Source organism: Hipposideros armiger, unplaced genomic scaffold, assembly GCF_001890085.2.
Source record: "Hipposideros armiger isolate ML-2016 unplaced genomic scaffold, ASM189008v1 scaffold_216, whole genome shotgun sequence".
Taxonomy (NCBI): domain Eukaryota; kingdom Metazoa; phylum Chordata; class Mammalia; order Chiroptera; family Hipposideridae; genus Hipposideros; species Hipposideros armiger.
This window is the reverse complement of record NW_017731566.1, coordinates 2449297-2460162: the sequence shown is the minus strand read 5'-3', so window position 1 is coordinate 2460162 and position 10866 is coordinate 2449297. Positions and strand designations below refer to the sequence as shown.

General features: G+C 54.5%; 1 protein-coding gene across 2 annotated transcripts in view; it reads left to right on the top strand.

Moving 5' to 3' along the window:
- LHPP (phospholysine phosphohistidine inorganic pyrophosphate phosphatase) overlaps nucleotides 1-10866 on the top strand; it is a 108982-nt gene that overhangs the window by 9380 nt on the left and 88736 nt on the right. For both annotated transcript variants that reach the window (XR_002125309.1, XM_019654196.1), the window contains exons 2-3: nucleotides 5932-6119; nucleotides 9745-9898. Coding sequence is in view for 1 of the 2 variants with exons in the window: in XM_019654196.1 (XP_019509741.1) it covers nucleotides 5932-6119; nucleotides 9745-9898 (342 nt within the window). In the remaining variant the exon portion in view is untranslated. The remainder of the gene's footprint in view (nucleotides 1-5931; nucleotides 6120-9744; nucleotides 9899-10866) is intronic.

Sequence of the window (10866 nt, the reverse complement as noted above, 5' to 3'; positions counted from 1 at the left end):
CGGCAGCCCAGCTCCAGGTTGAGCTGTTGTTCAGCATCTTAGCTGTGGAGGGCAGTGTCACTGGCCCTCATATGTGGGATCCGAACCGGGGCCTTCTGGCGTCCCAAGCCAGTTCTTAACCATCGCGCCACTCGGCCGGCCCCTGGTTTTTTAAATATAGTTTTCACGACAGCTCTATCAGTAGCTACTACTTGTAGTGTCCCCATTTTACAGATGTGGAAACAGGTCGTAGAGGATTAGGTGACAAGCCTGTCACATAGTGAGAGGTGGTGGAAGTGCTACGGGTGTGTCTGCTTCCCCAGCCAGGCTCCCACCTTACCCCAGGAATGCCTGGCCTCTGTCCCCTGCAACGCACAGCCTTGGATCGGCCCGTGATGGTGCTCAGCGGGGACTGGCTGGCCGCTGACTTTCCAAGGTTGGGGAATGGTCCAAGGAGCCCGTGACTCCCTGAGCCATGCCTTTGGGCACCTCAGTGTCCCTCTGGGCTTCTGTCTTCTCCTCTTTGAAATGAGCCACTAAGTTGGACGATCTCCAAGTTCTTCTCTGGCTTCTAGATTGTCTGCACTTGATTCTAAATTGTGTTTATTAATAAACAGTAAATCGATGCTTGCGGGCGCAGAGGCTCAGGCAGGTCAGAGAGAGAACAGACTGGATGGCGACTGAGGCAGTCACGGGCATGGGGAAGGTGTGCTGTGTGCTTCCTAAAGACCCTGGCTTTGGGGCCTGCCCAACGTCTATTTGACCTCATTGCTGTCCCCCTGAGGTCACTGGCTGGCTGGCCCCAGCTAAGAGGTCCAGCCAGGGCCCAGCCATGTGCGTCACCACCTCCCGTGTTCTCTCTCTTCTCTCTGTCCAGACTTTGGACTCTGTCTCTTGCCTGGACTCTGACGACACATTCTGCCCAGCAGGGCGTCACATGGAGAGTGGGGAGGGTCCTACAGGGCATGTGAGCAGCTGGCTGTCAGCTTTGTTGAAAGGTCTACACTGGTGGGTCAGTGGAAAGAAGGGGGAGGTGCAGCAGGCTCAGCTGGAGCTACTAGCAGAGGTCGCTCCACGTTCCCCTCAGTGCTCGTGGTCCTGTGATGATGCTAGCACGAGGGAGGGCTCGTGGTGTGTCCGCAGTGCCCAGCCCTAGAGAGCCGGAATGCTGCCGTTACCCCGTTTCATGGCTGGGTCTCAAGGACCCCAAGAGTCTGTACCACGGATGTCCAGCCAAGGGCCTGTGCGAGCTACGTGCAGGTGCAGGACCCCAGCTGGGAAGCCTGACCCTGTTCCCAGTGGGACAAAAGCCCTTTTGTTGCTGTTCCAGCCACAAGGCGGTCCCTGACCCTGAGCTGATGCCCATGGGGACACTCGGGGAGCTGGACCGGTCCCTCTCAGAATCAATGTGTGCATGGATGACTATTTTTCTTTAGCAAAAACCAATCTTGCTCTGATCATGGGCTTCTATTTGACCTTATGTTCTAAAAATATGTGTTCTTAGAACAAAGTGGTTTTAATTGTCTAAATGTGTGTTTTTAGTCTCCGTGGGTTTCCGAGAGAGAAGCAGCCAAGGACCTCAGGGTCAGACAGCGGCCTGGCCGGGCGGCCGCAGAACCCTGCTGTGCTACAAGGTGCTGGTGCCACTGGGGCTGGGACACTGGTGTTCCCTGAGGGCCTTGGCCCGGCTGCCACTCGCATTTTGGTTCATAATAACCCCAGGACGTGTTGTAAATGTCCGTTCCCTCAATGAGGAAACTGAGGCACAGAGTTTTTTTATCTATTGGCAGCGCTCCACCCCTCCAGGTCACATCTTGAATTGTAACCCCAGGGGCAGAGCAGGCTGGTGGTTCAGGGAGGCAGGAATGAGGGAGAAACGCCCCTCCTGTTCCCCCCACACCCCTCTTTCTTCCTGATGTGAGTTTTGCTGCCTTATCCAGGATCCATAGAGACCTGTAACGTGCTGGCACGAGCCATGCCCAGAGCAGGTGCTCACTGAGTGCCAGCTGAGAACATGTGCCCACGGGCCGTGGGCAGGCTGCCCCCTGCCCTGCCCTCGCGCAGCGGGTGGGAGCACTCGCCCAGGTCTCTGCAGCCACCCTGCTACCCTGGGGATGTGTGGAGGGGCTAGGCCGACCGTGACTCCAAACCCCCCACCTTCCACCCAGGAGAAGAGACCCCCCCCCCCAGGGTGGTAGAGGCGGGGAGGCCTCGGCTGAGTGGGTTCCTGGGTGGGAAGGTGAGGCCATGGCTGGCAGCTCAAACTGGAGGTGACAAATGAGATTAGTGCCCAGAGGGGACCAGTGGCTTCTCGTGTCAGAGAAAGCCGATTTGCCTTCTGTGACTCACTTGTCCTCGGGCCCACCCTGGGCTGGAATTCTGTTGTTCCCCCGGGGGCCAGGGCCACCTCTACTGCAGGGTCAGGAGCCGTCTCTGGACAGCAGGGGTTGCTGAATGGAGGCCCGCAGGAGCCTGGAGCTGGGGGAGGAAGGAAGCCGAGGAAGGAAGTCGTGGTGCCTCCAGGGCTGTGGAAGCTGGTGGCGGAGGAGGAGCGCCCTGCCTGGGCGGGGCGGGGGTCCAGGGGCCTTCCCCAAGGAAGGGACATGTGACCCAGGCCCGGGAGGGTGAGCAGGACTGGATGTCGGGGAGGATAAAGGCAGACTTAGCGATGAGAGGGCCTTCCGGGTCAGACGAAGGTGACAGATTCCCCAGGGCTTGGGGTGGGGACTGAGACAGGCCCAGCTGGGAGGGGCCTTGTCTCGGCAGCCTCCTCACCCCCTGCCCGGCCTCCCCTCCCAGCCCCTCTGTGGAGAGGCCAGCAGGCGGTGGAGCTGTGCCAAGGTCAGTCAGGATGTCCAGTAATCGTCCTAGCGCTCTACCTGCTACGGAACGATAATGAGAGGGTTTCCATTATTTTCGGGTGAGCGCCCCTGGCAGATGCTGACAGCCAGCAGATGTGTGAGGTCCGAGGTGATTTGCAAGGGACCGGTTCATGTGATGCACAGTAATTGCACCAGGCGACGATGTTGTCACTCAAAGGTTGTCCTGGCCTGCCGGGATGAGGTAAAGGTCAGTTCAAAGATCTGGTGTGGCCGCAAGAAGTGGGGGTAAATCTGTGGGGCTCCTGGGGAGAGGGCTGTGGGCTGAGGCAGTGGCTGTGGTCTCACAGGGGCCACCTGGCCAGATCCCCGCTTGGAGCTGAGCGGGGCCCTGCACTAGGCCCTCTGTCTTCCGGATTCTTGGGTGTTGTGGGGGCGGAGATAACAGGGCCCATCCTGGAGCAGGGCCTGATCCTGGTGCTGAAATCTCTGGGATTGGCTCCTCTTGGGGGCCCCTGCAGGCTATGCCATGGCCCTAAAGCCATGCCAGGCGTGGGCCCTTTTGACATTCTGAGTTCTGATGTTCTAGGCCTCCCATGGCCAAATCTGCGACATCTGACAGCAAACCCCACTAAGAGAGGCCGAGGACTTGGTCTGTCTGAGCCACCAGAATGGAATACAACAAACTGGGGACTTAAACAATGAAGTTTATTTTCTCAGAGCTCTGAAGGCTGGATATCCAAGATCAAGGTGCCAGCAGGGTGGGTTTCTGGCGAGAGCGCTCTTCCTGGCTTGTCGGGGGCCACCTTCTCGCTGTGTCCTTAAGTGGCCTCTTTGCGCATGCAGAGATCCCTGGCGGCTCTTCTTACAAGGACACTAATCCTATCCTATCACAGCCCCACCCTTAGGGCCGCGTGTGACACAATTCAGGCCACAGCGTTGGGCATTCAGCGCCTCACCTTCAGTGCCGACCCGTCATCTCATGCCTCCTGTCCCCACGTGCGTGCACAGGTGCACCCCACGCGCACCTGTTCCCACCTGTACAGTGTCAGTTTCCCTTCCAGTGGGAAGAGCTGGGCTTGTGTTTCTGGGCTGCTGGGCCTCGCCCGACACGGGGCTTCCTCACTGGGAGAGGGGCCAGCTGCCTTTATCCCTGTGCGAGGCCCGTGCACGCCATCACGTGTCCGTAGCCAGCTGTCGGCTTTGCTGCTTCCGAGCTGCCTGACCCTGTAGGTCTCTCCTCCTGGAGCTCCGTCTTCTCGTCTCTAGAATGGGGATAGCGGTTCTCGCCTCATTGGCTTGTTTACTCCATCAGCTCATACTTGGTGACCGCCACCTGCATGCCAGGCACCTGGCCCTGGGGACATATGTGCCCTCAGGGAGAAGACGTTCACCTCACAGATACCGGAGCCCACAGCGAGGCTCAGCATACTGTATTCACGCTTCACCATTTGAAACAATAATGTTGGCCACTTTTACTGGTTTTGGTAACTAAGGAAAATGAAGAGAGGACCTGGGACTGGTCCCAGGTGGTCAGGGAGCGTCTGTGGTGACGCATCAAAAGGCGGTGAGGTCGGGGGCACGGATGGACAGGCCCCAGGGAGGGGACTTCCTCAAGCATTTGCTACCCGATTTTTCAGGGACTGATTCAATGCTACACTGTTCCTGTGATATCAGAGCCGATGGTTTGGATGAACTTCTGTTGGGATTTCAAAGGAGACCAGTGGCTGAAGTGTCCCGAAGCGGGTTCTGTTATTTACTCCTTTTTTTCACGGGCATCTGAAGTTGTGTTTGGAACAGCAGATGTGAGGCACCATCATCTCGCTGTCACACCGATTGCTCACTGTTCTGAGAAGGTCACATCATAATTCATTAGCGCTAATGAGTCCCCTGGCACCCCCCACACTTCTTCCCTCAACTGCTCCATTACCGGGTGTGAATCACACATTCTGGGCGACAATCAATGAAGATCTGTCCATAATGTACAAGGTGATGCTATTAGTTACAATAATTAACTGCCTAATTAAAAATACAAAAGCTGTCTTTATGAAGGGCAATTAACCACTAAGCCTAATTGATAATTCATAAGCCCCTGATTAGGAAAGACAAATACTAAGAAAGGACTGACTCATCCGGACCACTGATGAAGACATTGTCAGCCCCTCGGCCTGTCAGCGGCACTCGGGTGCCAGTAGAGCTGCAGCTTTCCCCCCCCACTTGCACCCGTTGGCCTCAGTGTTTGGAGGGCCTGGAGCCCCATGGGGACGTGGGGACGGGTGTTTTCACCCCTGAGCCCTGTCTGTTTTCGTCAGGGCCTGTGAGGGGCTGCAGGCCTGGGATCCCTTCGGGCGGCAGCGCGGGGTCGGCCTGGTCGTAAGGAACGGTCCCTCTCACTGGCCATCACTTGGACTTTGCATCGGTCAGTCATTCAGCAGGTGCTTGTCGGGGGCCTGCTGTGAGCCAAGCCCCCGTGTGAAGAACTGGGGATGTTGAGGAGAGCCGAACAGACCCCCTTCCTAACCTCACGGTGACACATAAGTGACAATGGTGAGAAGACACACCTCAGCTCGGTCCCGCGGCCTTTGCCCTTTTGGGGAAATATGGACCCAGAGTTAATTAGGCATATTAGCTCAAATGTGCTCATTATTGTGGAAAGGTACAGAGAAATTGCGAGAAACGATCAGAGGTGACCTCCAGCCAGGCCAAGCAGGATGTGTATGATGGAGGGGAGGTGTTGAGTGGGTCTCTGAAGGTGGGACAGTTGACACTTGTGGAGAGGCAGCATGTCCCAGGCTGAGGGAGGAGGGGACACATTCCAGTAGAGGGAGCAGAGATGTGTCCTGGACACAGGGAGTGGGACATGTCCTAGGTGGAAAGAGGCCTGGGCAAAGTTCAGGTGGGAGCCTGGCTGAGGAAGGATGAAAAGGAGGGTTGGTGGGGCATGGCGGGTCCCCTGGAAGGGCCCTGGTCTAACACTCTGGGGTCAGTTGAGGCCCACCTCAGGGACCTCGGTGACCTGGCCTGCTCTGGTGACCCGATTGCCCTTGGAGAAAGCATCTTTCTATCCCCCTCCCCTGGAGGTCACCCGCTCCACATGGTAACAGCACCCTCTACCTGTCATTCCCACCTCCAGACTGAAGCAGTCCCGGCTAAAGGTGAGGTTCTGCACCAACGAGTCACAGAAGTCCCGGGGCAAGCTGGTGGGGCTGCTTCGGCAGCTGGGCTTCGACGTCTCCGAAGGCGAGGTGACCGCCCCGGCCCCGGCCGCCTGCCAGATCCTGAAGGAGAGAGGCCTTCGGCCGCATCTGCTGGTCCACGACGGTAGGCCTGCTGGCGGGGCTGGGGGCGGGCGTCCCGCTCACCTGGGCCAACTGGGAAGGACCCAGAGGAAACACCTGGTGTCTGCCGACACTCATGGGCCTGTGGCTGGAAACCTTGGGGGCCCCATTCATTCCCTGGCCTCAGACCACAGGGTCCTTCGCGGCAGGTTCCAGATGGGTCCTCAGGGGAACCCCTGAGCTTCTTTTCTTTGATCTAGGATGGACCCAGGGGGCAGGGGGCAAAATTCTAGCATGGGGGGGAGGGGGAGAGGGGAGGATGAAGAGGTAGGTGGAGGGCCGTGCGTTTCTACGGTAACTCTGGCTCCCATAACCTGAACTATGTTTGTGAAAACCAGCCCCGCTGTGGCAAATGGCACAAGGTTTACATCCCGGGATTCGTCTGACTGCGAGAAAAGGGCTACTTTGACCCTCAATGGGGTGTTTTCTGGAACAAAGTGGAAGAGACAGTTGTCTGGTGCCTTCTGAATGTTTAAAAAGCAGAGACATGAGCAGTGCTTCAGGATTCAGGACACTTTTCTGTCGTTGGCACTGAGCCTCTCTCTCTCTCTCTCCCTCCCTCCCTCACTCCTTCCCTCCCTTCCTCTGACTCAATATTTTTATTTACAAACCCCTGGCAGAAGCAGGGGAGCTTTTCTGCGCCCAGCAGGAGTGGGGGCCCCCCGGAGGTAGAGCTGCTCCCTAAAAGGCCCCCAGCATCGAATCCACAGCTTTGGTGCCCGCCGAAGGTGCCATGCCCAGCCTTTAGAAACCGTGTTCCTCAGAATCCTTCCTCTGTGAGCTAGGACCACTGCCAATGTCTTTAGAACAAGTCCTCAAAGAAACAGAAAGCCTTAGGAAAGAGAATGCCCTTCCCCAAGGGGAAGGAAGGGGTGGGGGTGGAGCGGCAGGGAGGAGAGGGACAGAAGGTGTGTCCCCAGGGGGCCAGGGGCCCTTCCTCTGCTGTCACCCTGCGTCTTGTTTCCATAAATGTGCCTGTTTTCAGACTTTGAATCTTTTCAGGTTTTATTATTGATGACTTTCCCCCCAACATTTTATTAGGAAAACTTTCAAACACACAGCAAAGCTGAAAGAATATTTGTATGCTCATCGCCTTGATTTTACCAGGGATAGTTTACTATTTTCTGCATTATATAGCCTCTCTCCATCTCCCCGTCTTATCTTTTTGATGCATTTTAAAGTAAATTGCAGACATTGGTATACTTCCCCAAAATACTTCAGCTCATTGTTAACTAGCGGTCAATATCCGTTTACAGTTTTTTTTATATATATAAAATTTATGTTCAATAAAATGCAGACACCTCAAGCATACTTTTGCTGTTTTTTGTTTTTTTTTTAAGATTTTGGGGAATTGGGGGAGGGGAACAGCGTTGGGGAATCAGGGAAGGGGAGCAGACAAGTTGCTGTCCTTTTGTTCTTCAGTGAAGGACGTTGCTTCACTGGCCCATGTTGGTATTATCATTGTGCTCTTCCTGGGTGAGTCAGTCGCTCGCTGTCCATTGGACGGCCGCTCACGAAAGCGCACGCCAGCTGCTGGCCAGCTCCACTGCAGCCTACGCCGTCGCCTGCGACTCAAGGAAGCCCAGCTCCAGGTCGAGCTGTTGTTCACCATCTTAGCTGTGGAGGGCACAGCATCACTGGCCCTCATGTGGGATCCGAACCGGGGTCCTGCTGCTTAGAGCTGGCGTCCTACGCCAACTCTTAACCAACGCGCCACTCGGCCGGCCCACTTTTGCTGAGTTTTGACAAGTACACGCACCTGTGTAACCCAAACTTCTATCAAGATCTAGTACTTGACCTTCGCTCTGAAAATTCCCTCATGCCCTTCTCAGTCAGTCCCCACCCCCACCCCCACCCCCATCTTAAGAGGCACCCGCTATTTGGATTTTTTTCCATTATAAATAAATTTGCCTTGTCTGGAGTTTCATATAAATAGAATCGCACAACATCTAGTTGTGCTGGAGGTCGCCAACACCACCCTCAGGCTTGATGATTTTCTAGAAGGACTCACAAGGCTCAGAAAAGCTGTCATCCTCATGGTTACAGTTTATCACGGTGAAAGAATACAGATTAAACTCAGCAAAGGGCAGAGACACCTGGGACAAACTCCCGGAAAGTCCAGGCATGACATGACCTTCCAGTTGTCCCCTCCAGTGGAGTTGGACTGGGATGTGCTTATGAGTACGTCTCCCTGCAGTGATGTGTGACAGTACATGCAAAGTTTCGTCATCCAGAGAAGCTCCCTGGAGTCTTGTGTTCAGGGTTTTGATTAAGGGTCACTGAGGTAGGGCTGTGGTGGTGTGACTGACCTTGGGGGGTTCTCAGTCTCAGCCCTGCCCCGATGTCAGAATGATATAGCTTGGCTCAGGGCCTCAGGCCCACAAAACCACTCCTTCCAGCAGGTTGTTCCAAGGGCTGATCTCCCGGGGCTGATGGGGGGCCTGTCCCAAAGACACGCTCTCTTTAGGTTGTGCGGGGTTTGAGCAGCCCAGCCTGCCGAGTTCACCCTTCCTTTTGCAGTAGCCTTGTGTGTAAGGCTTCTGTCACCCCACTGGTTGTGAGACATCCACGTGGCACACGAATCAGTAGGGGTTCCCTTTTCACTGCAGCGGTGTCCATTGGGTGGACACGCCACGGCTTGTTTATGCAGTCCCCTGCTGGTGGGCGCCTGGCTTGTTTCCAGTTTTAGGTTATTAGGGATAACTGCTGTGAACATTCCTGCACAGGTCTTCTAGGTAAACACCTAGGGGTGGCATTGCTGGGTCATAGGGCAGCTGTACTCAGTTTTAGAAACTGCTGGCCCCTTTCCCAGAGGTGCTGTCCCATTCTACATCCCTCCAGTGCTGGCAGCAGCTGCACAACCTCACCCGTGCTTACTGTTGTCAAGCTTTTTAATTCTCACCGTTCTGGGGGGTACGAAGTGGTATCTTCTTGTGATTACTTCAATTTTTTTTAACCTAGAAAGGTCAACATCTAATAGATGAGAGGATTCCCAGGAACTGAAGACATGAGGCCAATGGCTCAATTTATCCTTGTAACTTTCCCGTTTTAATTTAAAGTGGGGAGAGCAGAGAAGAAGGAAGACTCCCCTAAGGGGGCTAGTGAGCTGGCCACTGGGGATGCATGTGTGTCCTTCTCGGGATGGACTCATGTCCCTTGTCCTGTCTCTAGTGGGTTTGGCTGAAATGTGTCGATGGTTCTTATAGCCTGGGACCAGCAGGGTAACCTATAAAGGTTACAGGCAGCCTCATTTCATCCAACATCTAGGAACCTTGTTCTTCAGGCAGTTTTCCCTTCTCAGTTACAAAGCTGTGGGTTTCCTCCCTGTGGGATTGAACTGAGGGAGCTCCCGGGGTAATGCCGGTGTTGGGATGGGCTAGTCTTTCTTCTAACGAGCCCTCTAACTGTGGGGTGATGTAATCCTTCATCAATAAAGTGGGACCAGCACCCGTTCCTTGCCTGCCTCCCATGGCAGCTGTGGGGGTCAGGAAGAGACGGTGCATCTGGGAAAGGGACAGGTAGACCTGGCACACAGGTGTCCATCTGGGTAGGAGACGGGAGGTAGCTACGTCACCTTGGGCTTTCTCCCCCTCTTTCTCTCTTTCCAGGAGTCCGCTCAGAATTTGATCAAGTTGACACATCCAACCCAAACTGTGTCTTAATTGCTGATGCAGGAGATGGCTTTTCTTACCGAAACGTGAATAAAGCCTTCCAGGTGCTCATGGAGCTGGAAAAGCCTGTGCTCATATCACTGGGAAGCGGGTAAGTCGGCTGCAGGAAGAGTCGTTTCTGTCTGCTTTGCGATGCTCCGCGGGTCTCTGACTACAGAACAAGCTGAGAAGGATGCGGGAAGGTGGGCGTGGGGTGGGCACAGAGTGCCCTTTCTCCTCCCTCCCCTTTTCTTGCTTTTGCTCTTCATTTCTTCCTTCCTTTCTCTTAATTATTTTTTGAGGACACTAGAACCCTCAGGAGCCGGTTGGTCCAGCTCCCATGTGGGCCCTGGGCTGGGAGAGGCTGGGGGCAGAGGACGGTCATTGCAGACGGAGACCCCTTAAAGATCTCAGAGGGCAAGTATTGATCATCTCAGGTTTAGAACAAAGGAGGGTGAGGGCACAGCTGCACAGGACACAGCGCCAGGTGTTGACGAGTGTGCCAAGGGGACACCTAAGTCATGAGGAGCAGGCTCGAGGGCCTGTGGGACGCTCTGTCCTGGGCCCCACATCTCTGGGCGCAGAGAATGGTCTCTGTAAAGTTGTCATTTTGTGACCGTTTCCGGCTGAGCCTTTAGCATGGGCCTCACCATCTCTCTCTCTCTTTTTTTTTTTAAAAGGCATGTTGGCTATTTTTCTTAACATCTTTTACCACCAAGATGCCACATGTTCATTAAAAAAAAGATTAGAGAATACAGATGAGGAAAATGAAAAGTATTTTCTGTCCCATTGCACAAGAAAAACGGCTGCCAACATTTTGATGTGGGTCCTTCTTATGCAGACAGATCACCAGAAACGGGTGTAGTCACTTTGGCATCACACTTGACCTAGTTTTGTCACCCGTTTTTTATTGTTCAACAAACAGTATTTTGTGAACAACTTACTATGCAGTGAATGGATAGATCTCTGCGTCACGATGATCCCCGTGTGGACATCCTGTAGTCTTTTTAACTGGCACCTGCTGATGGACATGCAGGTTGTGTCTGTTTTCCTTTTTTTTTTTTTTTTTTTTTTTTTTTT